The 24,979-nt window shown below is 41.8% G+C and overlaps 1 protein-coding gene across 3 annotated transcripts in view; it reads right to left on the bottom strand.

The window, feature by feature from the left end:
* Positions 1-11,662, bottom strand: part of CRTC3 (CREB regulated transcription coactivator 3) — a 74,743-nt gene extending 63,081 nt beyond the window's left edge. For all 3 annotated transcript variants that reach the window (XM_075207886.1, XM_075207887.1, XM_075207888.1), the window contains exon 1: positions 11,162-11,662. In XM_075207886.1, the coding sequence (XP_075063987.1) occupies positions 11,162-11,293 (132 nt within the window). In that variant the 5' untranslated portion in view covers positions 11,294-11,662. The remainder of the gene's footprint in view (positions 1-11,161) is intronic.
* Between the last annotated feature and the right edge of the window lie 13,317 nt (positions 11,663-24,979).

The raw sequence follows: 24,979 nt of genomic DNA, 5'->3' as shown, positions 1-24,979 counted from the left end.
CCGACCCCATTGGAACTTACAGTGCAAGTCCTCCAAATTTTGTTAGAAGCCAATTAAGCTACCAGTATGTTTTATGGAATGTGGGAGGAAACACACCCAAACATGGGTAGAAGATACAAACTACACAGATGAGGACATGGCCAGAATTTAACCCATGGCTCTAGCGCTGTGAGGAAACAATGCTAACATATGTGCGCCGTCTACGCATAGAAGCCTGTTTTGCAACACACTACCAAGGTGTGTGCAATTGTGTAAAACAATCCCTACTTTTACGTTTTGACATTAAGAGGTATGTGCTAGAAAACAGAGGCAATTTATAAATAAACAACCACCCAGGAGTCCTCGTGGAGAGGAAGAAATGGTAAATTTACACACACAAAAAAAAAAAAAAAGGGGCGTGAAAGAAATACATATATAGAAAAATCACATTCACATACTCTGACATATATACACACACAAACACATATTTTGGGTACGTTGTCTGTTTTCTTGCCAGCATGGGTGAACAATCTATATACATGTATCAAACACTTTACCCAAGTGACTTCTACTCACAGCTCTTTTACATTTGACCATGGTGCATTCAACAGTTTGTGACATTAACTTCAACGCTTGTAAAAAGAGGTTGACAGAGCATAAACTCTAACAATACTCACTATCTTTTTAGTATACAATGGCCCATGAATGGTGCTTGGCTGTTTGAAACATCTCTTATTTGTGAAAAATGTTCTACAGACAACTCTGTAGAAAAGGTCTTGTTCACCAATGTTTGCTTTCAAAATAACAGGCAAACTCTGATCGGTTGCTATAGATAACAATACCTTTTCAGCACTACAAACTGTGCAACAGTTTTCACAAATGTCTCCTCCTGTATCTGTCAGATTGTAAATTGTTCATCAGTGATCTTTTTTTATCAAAATCTTTACAAGGGCTCAAGCTGAAGCAACGGTCTACTGAAATCAATGCATAACGAGAATTTTGAAATGACAAGTAACTACAAGCTCTAATTGAGTGGACATGTATACAGCTAAATGTTCACAAAAACACAATATCTCAAAGGAAAAAAAAAGAAGAGATTCAATTACTTGCAGAGTATTATTTTCATTGCATTGTTGTAGAGCAATATTGTTGCGATTGTTGATTTTGGCCCTTGGCACCAATAAAGAAGTGATGCATTCCAATATAGGCAGACAAATTCATTTTCACTACCCAAGTCACAGCTTTTTTACTACTGTGTGTGGGAGTGGGTCATTTGGCAGCAGTGGAGATGTGGTTATTTCAAGCTGCTACCAAATAGAAGCAGATTTTATTTTATGACCTATAGAATGAAAACACAGCAAGAACAGTAAATTTATAATTAAAATTATAAACTAGTTCTGCTGTGTTTACAGGGATACATGCTTTGTTACTAGTTTGGCATTTACACTGTATTTTGGCCCACATACATAGACCAATGTATTTTTTTGGTTATCAAATTGATTTGTGGAAACCCTTTATTACAAGGGATGTGGTTCAAATAGGATATTGAAAGAGCATTTTAAACAGTGTCTAAGAAACAATTTCTCAAAATTTCTTTATGAAGTAACCATAATATAATAAATGTCTACCAATTACGCCAGGCCATCCCAAATTCCCTGTTAAGTGTGTTCATTTATTTGCAATACCCTCTAACAGACCTAGCATCAGTTTACCAGGATTTCCAGGTGATACAGAAGTGCAATGCTAGTCACGTACGTGTACACACACACACACACACACACACACACACACACACACACACACACAATCATGTTCCAATTGCTGTTTCTTTTCTCTACTAGAGCAGTACCCATACTCTGCACTTAGATTGTAAAATTTTAAGGGTTGTAACACAGAAACCCGAGACTGGCTTCTCTCCTCATGAATAGGATATGGAATTCTTCACATTGGTAGAAGACCCAGACAACCATCCTCAAACACGGGGATAAAACCTGTTATCCTCGTGTAGGTAACGGTGCGGTTAGTATACTCAATACAGGTTTAGAGAAGCAATATAATCCAACAATAGATATATGGCAGATCCAATCCATACCGTTGAGATGGATTTCCGGTTTCAATAACGTAATAGCTTACAGTGGAGCAAGACAGAAACAAGGGGATAATATCACCCATTAATATTCAACACAGATTTATGGATAAAGAACAGGGCTGGCATAAGGATATTGTAGGTCAAAACATTTAAAATTAAAGTGTTCATAAGTAAGGTATGTGTTAAAAAACTTTAAAACATTTTCTCCACCCCAATGTCACAAAAAACTGCAGCTAACCCTGCTAGCTCTCAGGCAGTATGACAGACAGAAATAGATATGACAAAAAGCTGAAGCTATAATGCATAGCATGTCATTTCATTTCTGTATACTGTGGCATCACTGGATATGTTTGTGTTAGTGAAATAAGAAAACAGCAAAGTGTAAAGAGCATTTGCTACAAATTAAATTGCAAAAAAAAATCTCTGTGCTTTCTATCCCATAGTAGTACAAATTGTTGCTCAGTAGCTGGTCGACTGGTTTGCTTTTGATGAACAGACAAGGGGGTATATTTACTAAACTACGGGTTTGAAAAAAATGGAGATGTTGCCCATAGCAACCAATCAGATTCTAGTTATCTTTTATTTAGTACATTCTACAAAATGACAGCAAGAATCTGATTGGTTGCAATAGGCAACATCTCCACTTTTTCAAACCCGCAGTATAGTAAATATACCCCAAGAGCTCATAAGTGCTGTGAGCAACCGAAATGTGAGTGATCATTTTAATTTCCAGATTAAATTATTAGTCCATCTACGGAAGCGCTTTTTTCCTGTGACACCAACTGCTGCAAACAAAGGCTATGGATAAAACACTCCAGTTATATTATTTAGTTCAGTAATACATAGGCTTTGATATCTATTCTATATCATCCTTGCCCGCTTTTTCTCTCCTTCAGAGCACTGTGGTGAAAGGGCCAAAATTACACAATTCACCTCAAATCGTGTCATTGAGGCCCTCGTTCCACCAATTTTACTAAGAAGGGAGCAGGATCCGGGAGGGTAACCTACACTACCAGTGGTTCAGGAAAATAACCCAGAAGTTGGCAGTCTCATGGTCATTCCGGGAGAATAGACAAGTATGTTCTATATATGGGCAGCACGGTGGCTTAGTGGTTAGCACTTCTGCCTCACATCACTGGGGTCATGAGCTCAATTCCCGACCATGGCCTTATCTATGTGGAGTTTGTATCCTCTCCCCATGTTTGCGTGGGTTTCCTTCCACACTCCAAAAACATACTGGTAGGTAGGTTAAGTGTGTGTGTGTGTGTGTGTGTGTGTGTGTGTGTGTGTGTTAGGGAATTTAGAATGTAAGCTCCAATGGGGCAGGGACTGATGCAAATGAGTTCTCTGTATAGTGCTGCGGAATTAGTGGCGCTAAATAAATAACTGGTGATGATGATGATATATAGCCATGGAACCTGTTATCTGGAACATACGTTTTTTTGGACAAGAGTTTCTTCCATGCTATGGATCACAATGTACATTAAAAATGTGCATCTCCACACTGATCCCAGCATTCACCTCCTCATTACATTATGTAGTATTGCCACACAATACCTGTAGAAGGAGGTGCTCAGTGATCAAGTCTGCGTATATTACAAACATTACCGAGCAGCATTCATTACTGCTTTTTTTTTTTCTACGTCGCTCTGTCATTCTGAATATTGTAGTAAATATAATTTTAGGTAGGCGATCCTATGTTTGTATATTCATGCCAAAAAGAGGTTCTACTTACATTTTAAATGCTTTAGATATAAACAGTGGAAGGTTTTGCTTACAAGAAGTGTGGTAAAGCAAACCAGTCCTCTGGGAACACAGTCCTTGGAAAACAAACTTTTAATGTTTTATTTTTTTAAATTTGAAAATGATCAAGTTAGAAATGTTAAAATATAATTAAGATAATATATGGAAACACAAGTATAAAATCACTTAATAGGGTGTTGAGCCACCACATGTAGCCGGTGTCTGGAATTGTGTAGGACGCTGCAGCACCATTCTTCTACAAGACAGTTACTGAACCGACACTTGGCTAATTGTGGAGGAAAACACCATCCCTGTCGCTGTTCCAGAATTCCCCATAAAGGCAGATCTGGGCTCAGATCTGGTGACTGAGAAAACCTCATGTTCATTAAACCATTTGATAAACAAACGTGATCTATGGATGGGACATTGTCATCCTTGCATCCCTGCTACATGTGGTGAAGATGATCACTCACTACCATGAATTACCATGAACATAAAGTGAATGACTGCATCCAGGCTATGCAAAAAAGCCCTCTACAACATTACAGAACCCTTCAGTATTGAAAACAAACACTCAGGGCTACAAAGGTGTTTAGATTGGTGCCACATGTGCACTCAGACGTTTGTTGAGAAAATGGTGAAGGATAGTTCATCTGATCATCATCACCTTCCTCCATTGCTTGGAAATCCCTGCTTGTGCTCTGTGCACCACTGAACTCACAAATGTGTATTGCTAGGTGTGATGGGTAGTTTACACACTGTAACCAGACTATGATATCCCGCTATGTGGACTAGTTGGGCCATTTTTGATTAAACTGGGTCTTTGCGCCACAGGTTAAATTTGCAGGCAATTAATCTGCAGCTGCTATCGTGTTTTGCCCTGCACTTTAAATGAATGCATTGATATCACAGACCTGGGAGTAAACACTTCCACCCACAGTTTCCCTTTGCTGATTTTTTCCTTAGGCATTCCAGGCTGACATTACTTTAGACATCACTGCTCTTGAAACATTTGCAAACAGAGCTTTCTTGGTCACTTGCGAAACTCACCCCAACAATCATCCATCATTCAAAGTCAATGAGATTTCATCTTGCAGCCATGCTAGCCATAATTATAGGAAACCATAGCAGCCCAGCATTTTTATACAGGACTAGACCATGCTGGGATGTTATTTCCTTAATTTAAGAATTAAGCTCTTGCCTTAAATTTAACAAAATATGGGAAATCACCAAATACTTCAATAATCAGAACAATGTCCCAGGAAGTTACTGGGCTCTACTGGGGACCATATATATATATATATATATATATATCAGATGTGTGCGTATGTAAACTGTTATAAACACATAAATAGATAATGCATCTAGCGCAGGGGTTAGCATTGCGGTATCACAGTGCATAATACGTTGGTGCAATATAAATAAATGTTATTAACATACATTACACGGCTAAAAGTATGTGGACACTCAATCATATCCATATGTCAATCTCATTCCAAAACCATGGGCATTATTATGAAAGCCTCCATACTTCTGGGATGACTTTCCACTAGATTTTGGAACATGGTTGCGTAAAATCGCATCCATTCATCCTTAAGAGCATTAGTGAGGTCGGACACTGTTGGGTGACCTGGTCTGGCTCACAGTCAGAGTTCCAATTCATCCCAAAGGTGCTCAAAGGGGTTGAGGTCAGGTTTCTGTGGAGGCCAGTAAAGTTCTTCCACACCACATTCAGGAATATATTTTTGATGGACCTTACTTTGTGCATGGAGGCATTATTGTGCTGAAGCAAACTGTTGCCACAAAGTTGGAAGCACACAATTCTCTAAAATGTCATTGTATGCTGTTGCATTAACATTTCCTTTCACTTGACTTAACTAACCCAGGCCAAACCCATCAAAAACAGTCCCAGACCATTACTCCTTCTCCATCAACCTTACAGGTGGTGCAGCATGATTTGCCACTCCAGGGGACACATTTCCACTGCTCCAGAGTACAATGGCAGTGCTCTTTACACAACTCTAGTAGAGGTTTTGCATTGCAAATGGTGTTTAGAAACTTGTATATGGCTGCAAGGTCATGGAAAACCAAATCATAAACGTAAAAGACGTACAGATTATTTTTACGCACTAGGAGCTTCAGCACTTGGTGGCCCCATTTTGTGAGCTTGTGTAGCCTACTGGTTGAGCTATAGTTGGCCTTAGATGTTTACAATTCACAATAACAGGACTTATAATTGACCAGAACAGATCTAGCAGGACAGAAAGTTGACAAACTGATTTGTTGGATATGTGGCATCCAATGACAGTTCCATCTTGAAAGTCACTCTTTGATACAACACATTCCACACTTAATGTTTCACTACAGAGATTGCAAGACTATATGTTTCATTCTATGTACCTGTTAGCACAGGGTGTGGATGAAGTGGCAAAAGACACTAATAAGAAAGGGTGTCCACATACTTTGGCCATGTAGTATGTATAATGTAAAGACTTTCAGTGCAATCAGGGGTTAATGACCTGTGCGCAAGCCATAGAGTATTAGCTGTAAACAAACTGAAGATAGGATGGAAGCACTCACAGGACATGATTAATAGGAATAACTTTTTTTTGTTTGTGAATTGACTAAGCCAACATTTCAGTGGTTCACAGTCAACCTTTTTGTTATTAAGTTATTCATCTTAAACTTTCCAGTTCTACTCATTCAAGTGCTGTCTGTGCTTTCATCCCATCTTCAGTCTGATTGATAGAATATAGATCATATCTCTCACTCTCTATATACACACACACTCCCAAAAAATTAGAATGCCCAAATTTTGCTACTTGGCTGTATTGGCAGCAGAGAACAACAAGGATGCCTCCTCAGAATACACTGAATGAGTACAAGCAACATACATTTTTGGAAACAAACGTTTCTTTTCAAGAAATTTCATCTGCATAATATTTCATGTGTAAAAGTCCATCAAGTTAAAAAAAACAAAATACTGCTATTGCACACACCACTTTTACATAAAACTTTATTAAAAACATCAGGAAGCCAAGCCCTGAACAATGTGTATGAAAACCAGGGGGTAAATGTATGAACATGCGGGTTCTTCAACACCCGCGTGTTCAGCGTGTTCGGCGATTAAATTTCAAGCAGCACTGCATTGTAAAGGGAAGTTTCCCTTTACAATGCAGCGCCGCTTGAAATTAAATCGCCGAACACGCTGAACACGCGGGTGTTGAAGAACCCGCATGTTCATACATTTACCCCCAGGTCTACTATACTACACTTTTTAAAAGCAAACCTTCCACTACAGAATCTGTCCTCTGTGAGTTATTATTGATTAAAAAAGGCCCCCAGAGGCCCAATTTAAACAGCTAACATCCATAATCTTCATTACTTTCTTTAAATATTGGCCTAGCATCAGTGCTGCAACTAAACACTCTTTAAACAAGATTGATTAGCCTTTGATCAGGGCTAAGAAAAATCATGGTAGGCCTATGATTGCATTACACATGTGGAAAAACTGGTCACAGATCTGAGTGAATAAGTGTTTTGAAGCTTGTGACCATCTGTAGTTTAAAAATGCCCATACATTACCTGGCCATTGAACCCAACTGCAAGGCAACCAGATTTGTGGACAATTATGTAACATGTGTACATGGTCAATGTGCATAGATATAATGCAAATAGCATTACAGTCAAAATATCTGATTGCAATGCAAAGAAGAGCTTCAACGTTCTTGATTTTCTTAGGACACTGAATTATTTTAAAATATTATCTGTAAATATTATTGTATCTTACTGCTTTCACCGCCATTAGCTACCCTTAGAACTCAATCATAAATTCATACTATAATTGACAAAAATGCTAATTGCATGCATACAGATCTTGACAAATTAAAGCTATTAACCCTAATATGGTAAAAGACAAAAAGAAAAAAAAATACAAGTTGTTGGTAAATTGTGGGCAATAGCTAATATTTATTTACATCAAGAACAATGAATCCTATTTTAATGAGCTTATGAGGCAAATAGGTTTTAAGGAGCCATAGGTGTTGAATCAGCCATGATGCTAATAAGGATAGAACAGAAAAATAACAGCTCTACAAATAAACTTTATAAATCAGTCAATTGCAATTTCCATTCTTGAATTGGTGTGTGAAGATGTTGCCTTCAGATATTTTCACTTCCAATATTGTGCAACCCTCACAACAGATCAAATGAATTAAAATAGAGGGGTAGATTTATCAAAAGTTCTAAAAAGGTAAAGTTGAGATAGTTGCCCACGGCAACTAATCAGATTCTAGCTATCATTTATCTAGTACATGCTAGAAATGGATAGCTACAATCAAATTTGTTGCTATGGGCAATACCTCCCACTTTTCCTTTTTAAAATATTTGATAAATCTACCCCTTAGGCTGCTTAATTCAGTATTCTGCAGCAATACTGAAAGGTGAGAAGTTTCCTTTCTGCTCCACACTCTTACTCCATACACTCCAAGGGACTCATTAGACATACAAATTAATGACAATCCATAGAAATATACTGTAGCCCTCCCACCTTTCCCTGGAGAACACAAGAGGTTACAATTACACCACTGAGAAGAACAAAACCAAACAAAAACAAACACTGGTAATATTAAAATGCAGCTTATCTCTTTCCCACAACAAATAATTTACTGAGAATAAGGCTGAAGAACAAAATACTCTGGGTGACTAATCAACCTCAGCATAGTAAATGCACATAGAAAATAAACGAGTGTGTTCTGTATGGCATGTACACTGGTTTTTGTTTTGGGTTTTGTTTTTTTGTAAGCATTCACGGTACATAAGCATCCTATTTATATGAACCTTAAACCTGTACAAAACAACAAGTGTCCTCGAGCATCCAAATAAAATTATTTAGTACAGTTTAGACATAAAAATGATGAGGCTGCAAAGAAACTAATGGCCAAGATATGTTCAAGGGTCAATCCTAAGACTGTCAGAGAGAATGTAGAATTTTGGATGCAAAGTAGTTCAATCTGAACAATACATGATAATATATGGATACACTCTGTAACCAGTATTAACAAAATGTTTATGGTTTTCTCTGCGTTCTACTGAATCGCCAAAAGTCAATAATAATGTGATATATAATGCTGGTCACACCCGCTGCAATATTGGAGTGTGGAACCCCAGAATCTATAACAATTCTTGATAACAATCCAATCAAATTAAGATCAACATCAGGCATGTTGGTAAATGCAGTTGGAAGATTACCTCTACCTGCCTATTTGTGGGGTCATTATTCAACTGCATTAACATACCTCAGTGATGCTGAATAATCTGGCCACTCAGCTAGGCCCATGAGGGAAGATCTCGTCCAAGCTGGTGAAGTGGCAGCATCAGCCCGTGTGTGGCAAGCTTAAGAGATAGAGGGGTCTATTTATGACCAAACAAATTGCTGATGTTAATTTTCATTTATCGCAATAAGAAAGGAATTAACGTGGAAATCATTCAAATTGACTGTTCGCTGGGACAGGCTCAATAATATATAGCAAAGTGATCGCAATTGCGATCACTTTACTTGCAGGTTTCTATGGCCAGGCAGAATTTGCAATTAGAAGAGCACAAAGCCTACCCGGAAGGGATCCAAAGATCGTTCTACTGCGATGCTCCCCCCATAGGTTATACCAGCTAACGCCATCTTCAGCTGGCGTTAGCTAGGAGGATCAAGCTCCTAATTTCAGAGATTGATAAGTAGGGCGAAATAGTCTCCATAGACACCTATGGGGACTGGGTTGCCATTGAAGAAGCCTGGACTGCAGCAGATAACGGAGATCAGAGATATCTGCTGGGGTCTTCCATTAATAAATAGCCTTGTTACCATTTCTATGTTTTAATCTCTGGAAAACTGCAGGGGGGGATTATAGATTGATAAATAGCCTGCAGAGTCTGTAGATACACTGTCTCTTCAAGAGATTTGTATACCCATTATGTCTCACTTGGCGATATTTCCTGCCACACTCACTATTAGCCTGACTCAGGCTACCTTGGCTTTACACACCACTGTCAGTTAATCCAGTAAGCAATTTTCAGCACAGTGATTTACAAATGTTAAAAGAAAAACAAATATAACTGCAACTTTTAACAATAAAACTATACACAATGCCCAGTATCTTTAAAGGACACATCCCACACACAATTATGGTATGGTGGAAGATTGTTCCACTGGGACCTCTTATTTGTTCTCCAGAGACCTGATTATACGTCAGTTCTTCACACCGGAACCACAGAGATTGGAGAAACCGCATAGAGACCATCAGACATGCCCCCATCACAACAATCAGCTAATATTACTACTCCTTACATTTTACCACAACCAGTTTATTGCATATTTTCAAAGGTAGAACTCTCGCTTGACAGACTATTCTTTCTGAAACCACAAGCCTTCAAGGGAAGAGGACTGAAAAATATCAAGGTCTCTCTGGAATAGAAACTGGAGTCCTGGGACAGGCGGACACCTCTTTTAAACATATGAAATTAAACACAGTTGATGACAGATTTCCTTTACATTTTTAGATAGCAGGACTTGCATGCTACTCAATCAGTACAATATCTCATCCACAGCCTGACTAAATGAAGTGTGCGGTTGCACACCTTAAGCTGCATTATCAGACAAAACCGTCCTTAAGGAAGGAGTTTTTTTGCTTCCACATTTCAGGGTTACAGGGAAACCTCCTTTTATCATATACCCCAGTATTACCAGCTCCCTGCAGCATATATGGATCTGCACTTAACTAACCTGCACTTTATCTACAACCTACACATTCATTAACAGAGACCATGATAAACCACCCGCATATATTCACAAATAGAAATCTGAGACATTACAACCGGTACAACATCCATAAACACATGAATAAAAGAAACTTTGAACAGTAGAAATGTCACTACTGCTCTTCAGCAGAACACACGCCTAGAACTGTGGCCCTATCCATGCAACGGACTTTCAGCTCCATCCAATAAAAAGCAGCACAACCTGCATACAATTACTGGTCATATGCAAAAAACCATGTTGGCAATATAGAGCACACTGCTATATTAGTATAAAGCACTGGCCACCAACATACATACGGGTTTTAGTAAAAAGCCCACCATAAACAGCGTTAACCCTTCACCTGCCCAGTGTGTAACGTTAGAAGCTAAAAGGGAAACCACTTTCCAGGCTGTCACAACAGCACTGGGCTATAAACAACATTTCCCTGACAGACACATGTACACACAAGACCTCAGCTGGGAGGGACAGTACAGATAACATGATGGGCAGAGGGGTCTCCATAGTGCAGCTCCTGCTCTGCACATCTGCAGCTTGCTCACCCGAGACACTGTCAGGTCAGTCATGAGCTCGTCGAAGGCCCTGGTCTCCTCGGCCTGTTTCTGGTTGTGCAAAGCGATTTTCTCACTGAACTTCCGCGGGTTGGAGCCGCTGGAGGCCTGGGACGCAGCCATGTCGCAGGCCTCGGCTCTGACTGTGAAGGGGGGGGGAGGAAAGTCCGAGGTGTCTCGGCTTGTGCAGTCCCTGCGGGACCGGTCCAGCTCAGCCTGTCATGGGGTCCAAGCTGCTGCCCCCTTCCGGAGGATCAGGAGCGGCCCGGCCTGTCGCCGGAGGGAGGTTGAGAGGCCATCCGGGAGGAGCTGATCTCTGAGCGGGGAACACTCACTAACCCTCCCTTGTCCCTCTTCTTCCGGGCCGATGTCAACAAAGTCTCCCCACAAACTCCCAAGGTCCGGTGGATCAAAACTCAGGGCCGCTTCCTGACAACAAGTCCTACAGAACTCCGGCTTATTGCCCGCCCACCGTACATCCCCTACCCCGTCAGCCGCCCTTGAAGCCTCCCCCTCCCAGAGGCATCACCCGCCTACCGAGCCTCCCCCCTTGTCAGCCACCAGCCTCCCTCACGCCCCCTCTCCCCTGTCACACACCCAACAAGTCCCCCCCACCGGCCTGTCAGCCGCCCACCAGGTCCCCTAGACCTGCTGTGTGGGTCTGCATGGCAGTGACAGGCTGTCATCTGCTGGAGCCCATGACCACGCTCTCAGTTTACAGCATAGGATATAATGTTGCCCAACTTGACCGAGATCACCCAGAAACTACACACATATGTAATTAAGTGTTTTATTATAACATCAGTTATGTAATGATGTCATAAAGTAATTGTGGATAGGAAGGAATAATGTAAATAGTTTCTTTAAGAATGTAATGTTCATTTACCACAGTGGAAATCAAAAGCAAAAGCAAAATGCGTTTTGTTACTTCACACATCTATTTTTGCACGTTTAGCTCCCTTTCCACTGGACGTGTAGGTGCTTATCATATTCCCTTTGCTCTGGTTTTTGCGGCTAGTTTGGTCTTTTATTCTCTTTTTTAAGGGTCTGTGGGATTTAACATGTAAAAGGGAAAAAGCATTCAAGTTTAATAACTAATTAAGTAGTTGGGAGATGTAGTTGTGCAGTATTAAACACAGATTTTAGAAGAATGGGAGCCAGACTGTATATCAATGGTACTCTTTTATTTATTCCTCCAATAATACAGAATTACAAGCAAGGGAAGGCTGAGCTTGGGGGGGGGGGGGGGGGGGGGTATTTTTGTTTCTGTAGAAATGTTCCTAATAGGCTGCTGAATCGAGTCTTGTCCCCTGGGCTAAAATTTGCCAGCCCTCCCCTGGTAACAAGTAATAATTGTCGAAGTCAGCAAATTGGATAAAGTAATTTCAATTAAAATCGAGCAAACTTGGTTGTCTTTGTCTGAAAAGATGCGTATGGTACGCTACGACGTACAAGGGCACGCTACGGCGTGGAAGGGCGTACGCAGCTACAACACGTGGCAGCAACAGTATTTGGTCTTTTACCATACATTCGCACAAACACGCATACTTGTAAAATAGTACACATTAATGGTAGTTGCAACACATAGTCATTTATGTCGAAATATAGTAGTAATTATGTGTTATAATATGAGTTATATGCACATTAGTGAAATATATGGAACAGGTTGAAGGAATCATATCATGTGTGGTATCATAATAAACCTCTTTACTTTTGCTACTGTTTGGTTCACTCTGCGAAGGAATCGCAGAGTGCATACACAAGTTATGAATGATAGGGAATTATGAACTACTTAAGACTAAGGAATCTTGGCGGGAAGAGCAGAGCATACCCCCTAGAGAGATGACCCCCTCCTTTGGATTCTTTAGGATGAACTAGCCAATGATTGACAACCCCTTGGACCTTCCTGAAACCTGGACCAATAGAAGCAAGCTATACCAACTTCATTGTTGTTACTGTATTCCTGTGTGCATATAAGCAGCAGCTTCTCATCTAGTGTTCAGACATCTTGTCCCCAGACTTCAGGATTGAATGACTGCACACTGGATCCAGAGCGCCTGCGATAAGTAACGGCTGTACTTATTATTATTTCGCTTGAATTATTCTGCTACTTATTGAGAATAAATCTTTGTGCTTTGGAAACACAAATCGAGGTTCGACAATCGTTATTGGTTAGCGACAATACGCACTTAACATAATGTTGAGAATATTTAAAAATATTTTTGTCATGTTCCACAGCAGACTCCCTAAGAGAATCTACTGTGATACCTCTCCAATTAGGTAATGAGGTCTGTACTCTTGTTTTTAAATTTTCCCTAAAACCATCCATCAACACACCTACAGCCAATTCCCTGTGATGTGGATCCTCTCTTATGTCAGTTATCCCAGTAAACTGTGTCATCGATGCTAGAGCCCTAGAGAAATAATCAGCGGACGTTTCACTCTCTTTTTGCTTAATGGTGAAAATTTTGCTCCAATTTACTACTACTGGAAAAAAGATGGCTAACTGTGTGACAATTTGTTCTATATTCTCTTGATTAACCTCATCCGTCAAGGTCTTGTCTCCCTCCAACAAACAATCTTTAAGAAATTTTTGTATGTTAGTATTGGGAGGAAGACATGCCCTCAACACTACACGCCAATCCTTATTGGTTGGTTCGTGTGAATTTCCTAAGTCTTTAACAAACTTCTGACACTCAGCCAACTCTTTTCTAGGATCTGGAAATTCAGTCATAATTGAACGTAATTCTGATCTAGTCCAAGGACAATGCATGGTAACATTTCTTAAAGGAACTACACCATCCTTATCCGCCTTCCCATTGGGAACTGATATTCTGCGGACTGGATACGTACCCACCGGTTCACTATCTTCAGGATTAACTACAGGAGTAACTACTTCAGTACTTTGGATGTTATCCCTCCTAGTGGTCACACTACTCTCTCCTATCTCAGCCATTGCCCCCTTTCCATACTTACGCTGAACCTCTAGCATATTAACAGCATGGGCAATGGCTGAAATTACAGTGGGTTCATCTTCTTCTTCAGAAACACTTGTTTTAAACTGACTTAAAACAGGATATAACTTAGCAAATTCCTTTTTTTCATTTTTAATAACGGCTGTACTTACTCCTCCCGCCACATACGGTGGCGGGAGCGCGCTTGTGCTGAGTTCTCCACGCTTCTCAGCGGCTACTTCCACTGTGCGCGTGCTTTTTGCCACACCTACTTCCGCTGTGCACTCGCTGCTCTGCCACGTGTTGCCTTCCATTTGCCACAATTTTAAACAGTCATCATGTTTAATTCTCGTTTTCGTTGATTTGATCAACCTCACTTTATCTCTTATGTTATTTAGCACCTCTGAATTAAAACTTCCTATTGTTGGGAAAGGCCTAACACAATCCTTGGTCATCTTGACCCACGTGTCGCAATACGCCGTAGCGTATGCATCGTACTTCTTAAACATAAGGTACCTCGCTGAACCCAGCGGACCTTCCTTAGGCAGCACAACATCAACCATCTCTAGCGTTTGCTTCACACCCAAACAGGGCCTTTTTTACCTGTTCTCCTTTCAAACAGAACCAACTAGAGATTTTTATTTGCGGACGGTTTCACAGGCTACGCCCACACACATCTCCTAACCCAGAAATATCACTATGGACAACAGAAATATCAGCTCCTTGATACCCTGGCTCTCCACAAAATCTGTTGAGTATATTACAACTGGTAGTATTGGAGTTTACCCGTTTTACCAGCGTAATTCCTCCAGCCGTTCAACCCAAGTCAAAAGCACGGTTGCACAATAAACCATGCGGTCCGATCGCACCGCTTAGCGATACGAATTATCACTAAACTTTGCGATTATTATTGGGGAGTACGTTTCAAAAGCCTCTTTTAACAGAGCTTTTGCTGCCAGTATACCTGCCATGTATACTTAACCCCGGTTGTACAGCCCGCCTCGTCAGACGGCAACCAATGTCTCTGTCTTTTCAACAGTAAATCAACTTTCACTTCAAAATCAACAAACACATACACCTTAGTTTTCTGCGCAGAAAATAACTTTCCCAACCAACAGTAATATCTTTTCAGAGGTTTTACCAAGTAATTATACTATGTAATTATAACAAACTATCAAAACGATTGTTTAACCACGTGGCAAATCTACCAGAAGTACACATACGCTAAGCAATGCAATACATTTAAAACGCAATATGACAGTAAAAAGAAAGTTTTCTCTTTTGTCACTAAGTTCAAGTTAGCGCTCCTTCAGATTATGCAAAACGGACATTTGGTTTCACAACACAGAGTAATAAAACAGGTTTTGAACATATTACGTTCTTACCCATATATGACGCATCTCCACCCTTTGTTGCGGAACCGAAATCCGTTGGTCTTGCGTATCTTCCAGTAACGTAACTTCCGCTGCGAGCCCCCAAATTGTTATGCACGTTTTGCCGCTATCCAATAATGATTGTCGAATCTCGATTTGTGTTTCAGAAGCACAAATATTTATTTTCAATAAGTAGCAGAAAAATTCAAGCGAAATAATAATAAGTACAGCCGTTACTTATCACAGGCGCTCTGGATCCAGTGAACAGTCATTCAGGTCTGAAGTCTGTGGTCAAGATGACTGAACACTAGATGAAAAGCTCCTGCTTATATGCAGACAGAAATATAGTAAAACAATGCAGATGGTGTGGCTTGCTTCTATTGGTCCACGTTTCAGGAAGGTCCAAGAGGTTGCAGATCATAGGCTACTTCAAACTAAAGAATCCAAAGGTGGGGGTCATCTCTCCAGGGGATGTGCTCAGATCTTCCCGCCAAGACTCCAGTTTCAACTAGTCCATTAGCATTTTATAGTCAGTATTACATTAAAGGTTTATTCCCTAACACCAATAACTAGAGTATGCAATGTGCGATCTCTTCGCCGAATGCACTGGACAGCTGCTGATGAATAGGGGATTAATATGATACCAGACATGACACATTTCCTTTAACCTGTACCATATGTTTTACTAATATGCATATAACTTCTAACATTACACATAAACCATACTTGCCAACTCTCCCGGAATGTCCGGGAGACTCCCGCATTTTGTGAGAGTCTCCCGGACTCCCGGGCGAGTGTGGCAATCTCCCGAATTCTGCCCACTTCACTAGGAAGTGCCCCACTTCCTAGTGAAGTGGGCAGAATTAGATCCCAAACGCCGCGATTCCCGGTGAATCGCGGCGTTTGGCCCCGCCCCCGCTGTCAAATGACGCAATTTGCGTCATGACGTCACAGGGGGCGGGGCCGAAATGACGCGATTTCGGCCACCCCGCCCCTTCACTCCCCCCTCCACTGGCTGGCTCCCGGAAGGGAGCTGAAGAAAGTAGGTAAGTATGACATAAACACTACTATATTTCAACATAAATAACTATGTGTTGCAACTACAATTAATGTGTACTATTAACAGATGTGCGTATTTGTGCAAATGTGTGTAACTGTGTAAAAAGCTGTCATTGTCACATGTTGCGGCTGCGTACGCCCTTCCACGCCGTAGCGTGCAATACGCATCTTTTCAGACAAAGACAACCAAGTTTGCTCAATAATAATTGAAATAACTTTATCCAATTTGCTGACTTCGACATAAGAATTTTGGATTCACGCATTTTTGGAAAACCAGCTTCAATATTTGATACAATGGCAAGGTTATGGCCAGGATGAGAATTCTAAGGAAACAGAAGAAATTTTCAGGTTTCTCAATTTTCGAGAGAATTTCAGATATCCAGAGTAATATAACTGAGAGGGTGGAATAGTGTTTGGATATTATCTGACAATTCCACCTCCAGACACTAAAGGAAGTAATTTGTTTTTGAATTTCTGTTAACTATTATGGCCAGTATTACCTCAGAAGATTCAAACTTGGTTCCTGTTTGGGCCTATAAATAGGCACTTCCTGAGCAGACCTTTGCTTGAGGATCTTGGTTGATCTGCTAATTTTATCTTTACCTGCTCCAGTTGGTGTATGACCTAGCTTATATGTGACTACCCACTGACCTGGCTTATTTCTCACTATGACATCAAAAGCATGACGAGTTGAAAGTGTAGTCTGAACTGGATTTGGCATGGACTTAGACCCACTCTCCAACTTTATGGATTCTAAGTTCAAAAGCACTGTACCTCCTGCACCTTATTGCTCTCTATTTAAATCTCCTACAACCATTACTGCATATCACTCACATCTTCATTCCTGCTCTCTCCCTGGCTGGTGTCTTTGCTTCAGTCTACAGCTGAGACATCTAGTAAAATATGTGTAGTAAACACCTATCTTTTTATCCACCTAAAAGCATCTTTAATCCCTACTCCATCTAGGCCTCTGTACCTTCTGGTAAATGTCTTCTTGACTTCTGCACCATCCTGGCCTCAGAATCTTTCAGACCTCGGCACCATAGTGTACACCACTATGCCTATTGTCCCATTTGCTTCTATTGTCTCTCATTTCCCCCTACTTTTTAGAGTGTAAGCTTTCACAGGCAGGATCCTCTACTCTCATGGCTGTCCACTCTTCATCTTCCTCGCTTGTCCCTGTCATGTCTTATGCTGCATTGTTTCTGTAAGACATGCAATTTATTCTGTTCATTGCATCCATGCATTTACTATTCTACTTATTTGTACTCATGCACCTGTTACTGTCTCTGACAAGTCTTAGGCTAAAATGTTTTTTTATGCCATTTGATTTGTTCTGCTAATTGCATCAATGCATTTATTATTCTGCTAATTTATACTCATGTACCCATTGTTATGCTTACTGTTCTCATTGAAAGTCTTATCTGTATAATTATATCAGATGCTACAGGATCTGTGACACCATATAAATAATGATGATGATGTACCAACCTGGCTTACGTCTAATTACTTGTTTTGTGTGCCAACCCGTCTTACATCTGACTACCCACCTGTGTGCAAGCCCAGCTCACATCTGTCTATCAGCTAGTCTATGAATTGGTTTGTATATGAATCCTCCTGAGTTTCTTTCAATACACTTTGTTTGAAATTAGCTTTTTGGATCTTCATCGAACTTGGCAGGAGTTGGCAGATGAAGATGAGGAGCTGAGAATGGAAGATATTGTAGATATGAGTCACCTGAACTACTGAGAGTAGTTTGAATGCTATCCAGGTGGGAAGACAACTCTTAAAGGAACTGCATATGTTTGTCTCTTTGCAGATTCCTGGCTCACTAGCCGATTCACCAGACTTTGCATTGAGCCGACTCATTGTGGCAGACCACCAGTGGAATCTATTTGGCCAGTGCAAACTGTCATGCCTGAGAATTTGTCTGTACCCAGACTGGGTTGTGTCTCTGGATCTGAACTGGTGGCTATGTGCACAAAGCAGAGTTCAGGAGATTACTAAATATGAATGGCACAAGAGACTGGCAAGAAGTCAAGAATAGCAAGATAGTGATCTGATTTAGCAGGAGTGACCAGATTGGAACCGGAGTGCTGGACCAGACTGGAACTGAAATGCTGGACTGGACTGCTGGACCAGACTGGAGCCAGGGGGCTGACTGCATTGTCTGGGCAGAATTAACTGAGAAGACTGCAGACTGCTAGACACCAGGTTGGCGTCTAAGAAATTAACGTTGCACTGGCAATGGGTTAAAGATCCAGGGAACTGATATGCCCTGATTGGAGGCTGAGATTAGCTGAGCTGAAGCAGCACTCTGACTGAGAGGGAGCATGTGACAGGATCCAAAATGGCGTTGCCTATGCACTGGTTTGGCAGGGATCTCTGGAGTGAATACAGACTGAGCAGCATCCTGCAGAGAGATCTGAGACCAGCAGAGTCTAGAAACAGCTGAAAGACAGCTGAGGGGCAAGTAAAAGGACCTGAGAATCTGATGCATGACATCTGGACTGCAGAGAGGAAGGGGGTTCTCGACCATTAAATTCCATTATGTAGTATCTCACCTGAGCAAAATAGTGACCACGTTCGCCCTCTACAATTTGGTTGCATGAGTTGTTCTGGAAACCCATTTTACCAAATTCCATTCTTCAGCTTCGCTTTGGGGACTGCCCAATGGCCATAGACCAGCCATGCTAACTACCCTCCTCTTTCTTAAATTTAGCCTGTCAATTTGGGATCTCTGTAGGTCCAGATACAAACTCTCCTGCCCCGTCTCCCTGTTCCCCTCTGGAACAATCCTGACTTCCTTCCTAGTGTTTCTTTCCCTTGCTTAGCCCCTTATTTTTTTTAAAATATGACATTATCTCATGTCTCTCCCTCAGGATCATGCACTAAGATCCCCCACCGCTTTTGAGGGACTCTGCCTGTGGTCCCCGATGTATAGGAGTATGATATTGTTTATCTACAACATGTTGATAGATGTTACATATGATTCACAGGACCGTCATGAGAGGGAATGGAAGAGGGATCTAGGTCTGACCCAGGATGAGTCATGCTGGGAGAAGGTCTGAGACGGGGTTACTGTGAGTTCCATCTCAACCCAAATTAAAGTAATGGCATACAAGCTCTACTATTGCTGGTACTACACACCACATCGACACTCCAGATGGTTCCTAATGCCACTCCGAGCTGCTGGCGAAACCGTGGTCATAGAGGCATGTTACTCTACACATGGTGGACTTGTCCTCACATTGTTCCCTTTTGGACGAAAGTTCAGTCTATCCTTAATTCCTTGCTTGACCAGTCGATTTCTAAAGACCCCTGGCTTTCCTCCTTTCTCTTCCTATGCAAATAAATCAAATGTGCAGTCCAACAAATTGCTCCCTTACATTCTTGCCGCTACGAAGTCTTTACTAGATAAACACTAGAAGTGTCCTGACTGTCTGTGCCCTAATGGAGAGTATTACCTATTACCTCCATGATAAACAGCATAAATTTGACCTTATTTGGACCCCCTGGTTCCTAAGAATGGGTGGCAGACCCTTGTCCCATGTTCAGCCCTCTTCACCGTAATGTTAGAGTGACTTCTCTGTAGGATGCACACCGAGCCGTCTCTAAGTCCTCCACGTTGGTACTCACGTTTTCCTCATCAGAAAGATCTAACTCACCTTCGTTTTATATTGTCTGCGATTGATATTGCTTTTGTACCTTCTGGGTTGTTCTCCAATGTTACTGACCACTACCATGATTTTGTTTGGATGTTCTTGTTTTGACTTTCGTTTTTCCTAGTTCTGTACATGTCTTTCCTCCCCCCATCTTCCGCTCCTTCCTTCCCTTCCCTGTGTCCTTAAAAATTTACAAAAGCCAAAGGAGACAAATTGTTTATCATTTTACTTATTTATTTATTCAGGTGATAACATACACATGCAACCAGTACATCAGAACAATTTGAAGTATATAAGAAAAAAATCAACCTTGCAATTTTCAAAATAAAAGGGACATTAAATCAAAAAGTTCGAGCAGAAAAATGGGGGGATAAAGTAGAGAAGAAAAGTGGGAAAGAAGGGAGAGATGAAGGAGAAGAAGAAGAAGTGATATTACATCTTAGGTTAACAGAGAGAGAAAGAGATCCACCAGCCCCAGTGTAGGCCTGATCAGAACGTTTAAAAAATGTGAAACGGTTAATCAGGGTCCGTAAGGAAGCGGTATGTAGGGGACTACTTAAATTCTAGCCAACTGAGCCACATTGCTGTGAATCCAATGAGCTGCTTGTGGTTAGATACAAATCCATGGTCATCAGGGCCGGATTAAGGGAATGGAGGCCCCTGGGCTAAGGGGGCCTCCATTCCCCCGTGAGGGCCCCCCCTCATTATCCGATCAGTTCCCCCCCCCTCGGTGATCCGAGCCGCCCCTCCCCCCCCGGCACTTACCTTCTTCCCCGGCGCGCTGTACACTCTTTACTGAGGAGATCTCGTGAGAGTGAGACTCACGAGATCTCCTCAGTAAGGAGACTACAGCGCGCCGGGGAAGTACTGCAGTAAAAGTGCTCAGCAGCAATGATCGGGCTGGGGGTGTCCCCGACCGATCAATACTGCTGCTGAGCACTTTCAAGGGCCCCCTGGATGCCATAGGCCCCTGGGCTATAGCCCAGTTAGCCCTATGGTTAATCCGGCCCTGATGGTCATATATAGTTCCAGGGTTCGAAACTATTCCTTCATGTTTGGAGGAACAGTAGACCTCCAATGTGTTTGCCATCACAGCATTATGTAAGTGTCTGAGCAATGGGTTTTTGTACTGAAGATTGAGACATTGGAGAGATTTAATAACCAGAAGTCAGGGCCCTCCCGTACTGGGCATCACAGGATTTCTTCAGAAAACTTCCTAACCTGGCTCCAAAAGGGAGCAAGAACCGGACAATCCCATTAGATGTGGAGGAGCCCCAGGACCCAAGCCACATCTCTAGCAGGATCCCAACACATCTGGATACATTTTGCTGAGCTGGGACTGGCACCTTTATCATCTGTAGAGTACCTTAAAATGCGTCTCCACTACTGAAAGAGTTGTAGCGCTAGCGAAGGTAAATTTCCCTTTTTGATTCCATAGCTGACCATTGCTACTTTTGCCCACATCTCAGTCCCAAGAACTAGTGTAACCTGGTAAGGAGTCATATAGGTTAACAATAAGTATATTGTAACTAGTAGAAATTGTATGTGTGGGAGACAAAGCACAGGTCCTCAAAGCTAGTCAAGCTCCTCCCTGCCCTCGCCAGGACTGTCTAATCATGTAGGTAATGCCTGGTTTATAGGCACAACCAAAATTTCAAGGTGCAAAGGCCCAATTTTTTCTGCCAAACATATACCACAATTTGCCATCAGTTGACTGCTCCAGACTACTGCCCCGTCAGACCATAACCTAAAAGTTTCTGAGAGTATCCCTGGTGGGAAGTCTGGATTAAAGTGAGTGGAGTAAGAGGGGATATTGAGGAGGATATGAACTTGAGAGTCCGTAGTCTGGCCCAGCACAGAAGAGTAGGCCTAATCGTAAATTTCCCTTTGGGATGGGAGTTATGTGGGTGTGTTTGGGAAGCCATGGGAGGACTCCAGATGGGATTCCCATTGAATGGCCCTCAATCAGGATCCATTGCTTAGAATCAGGGGCTCTAGTCCATTCCAATATTCTATCAAGTAGCACTGCTTGATAGTATTTAGAGAATAAGGGTAGTTGCAGACCTCCCTGTGAGTTCCGCCTGTAAAGTATATCATTCCTAAATCTGTGAGATTTTCCTTTGCAGACAAAGTCACGGACTAGCCTCTGAACATCGGTGTAATATTTGGGAGGAACGTGGATAGGAAGCATTTGGAGAAGATATAAAAGTTTGAGAAACGTATTTATTTTAATGATGTTTAATCTCCCTTTAGAATGCCATTAACAAAATTCCATTCAGAATTTCAGGATTGAGAGGAAAAGTTAGCTTTTTATAAATTGGCTAGATCTTTTGTAAGCAACACTCCTAAATATTTGATGTGAGCGAAGGGGATGGAATGTTGTTGCCCCTCCAGATCTGATCAAACTATCATTCAAGATTCAAAGCCATAGATAATTTATTTTGAAGTTAGATAATTTACCATACCTCTTAAATTCTACTATTAAGATTGGTAAAGATATTGCAGGATTGGTAATGGTTGCTAATAGATCATTAGCGATGAGGGCCAGCTTATGTTCCGACCTCCCTAACCGCACCCCCAACACATCCAGATTTTTTTCTAATTGACCTGGTCAATGTCTCCATGCAATGAACAAATATTAGGGGGGCGAGCGGGCACCCTTGGCTTGTGCCATTGTGTATAAAGAACATGTCAGAGAGAGAGACGTTGATTTTAATTCAGGCCTTGGGATCTATATAGAGGGTGAGATCCCATGTGCTTCAGCTCAATAGCGTGGAAATGCCAATCCACTCTGTTGAAGGCCTTCCCTGTATCTGTAGACAGCAGTAAAGTAGGAATCCGTATGCACCTGAATACACTAAATCTATGACCTTCGTGGTGCTGTTCCGGGCTTCGTGTACCAGACAAAAACAACCTGGTCACTGTGCATCACACCTAGTAATAAGTGTTTTAGGTGATTAGCCACCATTTTGGTGAAGAGCTTCAGGTCAACATTCAACAGAGACATTGACCTGTAGCTGGAGCACTGGGAGAGGTTCTTGCCCAAATTCGGGAGGATGGTGACATGGGCTTCTAAAATCTGCCAGGAGAAGCCAGAATCCTTGGAGATCTCATTAAAGAAAAGGGGATTTAAATGCTGGCCAAAGGTTTATAATAGCTAGTAAATCCATCAGGGCCCGGGCTTTTGCCCTCCGGCATAGAGGAGATAGCTTCCTCTAGCTCCTTCAAGGAAAATGGTTGATCCAGTATCTCCCTAGCAGTCTCAGACATTTTGGTAATTGATACTGCTGGAGATAGGCTTTTTAGAGTCAGAGACCGACTGGGACGGAGCACCAGAAATGTTGTACAACTTAGAATAGTAAGAGTGGAATGCAGACGGAATCTCTTGGGTCCAATGGCTCTCCCGCCCGCAAACGTTTTTAACAGAGTGGATAAGGGACACCACTCGCTGAGCATGTGCTGCCCTGGCTAATAGTTTTCTGGGCTTATTCCACCACCTAAAATATTTGTGTTTGCATCTACTAAAGTCCAATTTTGTTTTATCTCTGAGCAGTTGGATTCCTCTAGACTGGTGGATTCAGTCTAGAGGAACCATCCCGCTATTCCTAGAGAGTGATGTCGGGGAGATTTAAAGTCGAAAAGAAATTGTCCAGTTCAGAAGGGTCATGGAACTGGGCTGGCTTGCTACCATGTGTGGCATGGAGGCTAAAGGGAAAGCCCCAATGGTACTTAATGTCAAGTTTGAGGAGTTCGTCCATCAGCGACCAGAGAGCCTGTCTCTGTTGCAGAGTGTGTCAGGAGAGATCCTGGTATATCTGGATCCTGTGTCCATCAAACTCATAACCGTCAATACCATCTAGATGCCTGATTTTATGCAGTATCTCTTCCCGCTGGCAGTGGGAGTGGAGTCTGCAGTTAATATTGTTGGGTTTCTCTGTGGTGAGAGACCTGGTTGTGCAGGGCTCTGTGAGCTCTGTCACAGACAATCTGGGAATTAGAATCCTGTCCCAGGACTTCATTAAAGTTCTTGGTGAGGGCATCCACTATGCCAGGTAATAGGATATCCTCAGGTATACCTCTTACGGGAAGATTATTACAGCAGCCTCTATTATCCAGGTCATTCGCTTTAACCTGGAGATATTTCAGCTCAGATACCTGATGCAGGACAGATTCCTGAAGCTTTGCAACATACTTGTTCTAAGTGTCTCTGTTGTCTTCCAAAGTTGTGAGTATTCAGCTAGATGGGAGATGTCAGTATGGATATTAGAGACCATTGTAGAAACAGTCTCTTGCAATTTTTTCTCCAGGGCTAAAATGTCCTGTTTGGTTGACAAAGATTTGATGTGTTGTAGGATTTCCTGCAGGCCACACCACTGCCCAGTGTGTTGGAGGCCTCCATAGGCTCCAGACCTGGGTTTTCATCTACCCGAATGCGAAGAAGGGCAGCTGGTAGGTGGATAAATATTGGTATGGGCCTTGGAGACTTTGAGATAATGGCAAATATCCGTTCATGGTGAGGCGTCTCTGCCGTGGTTGGCTTCCTTCCTAGATGAGGCCCTCCTGTCCTTGCCTTTATGTAAACCAGGAGGTCTTGCATAGTAGGTTACTTTGGAAGTCTGAAACACTATTTACATATATGTATGCATGAAGGTAATGCTGGTCTCATCCCCTAGAGTATAGGACAAGTCATGTTGGGGGAGAGTGACTACATAATTGTGTGAAATTCAATTAAGGGTCAAAACCCATGCACACACAGGG

This window comes from Mixophyes fleayi, chromosome 4 (genome assembly GCF_038048845.1).
Source record: "Mixophyes fleayi isolate aMixFle1 chromosome 4, aMixFle1.hap1, whole genome shotgun sequence".
NCBI lineage: Eukaryota > Metazoa > Chordata > Amphibia > Anura > Limnodynastidae > Mixophyes > Mixophyes fleayi.
This window is presented reverse-complemented; position numbering and strand designations above follow the sequence as displayed.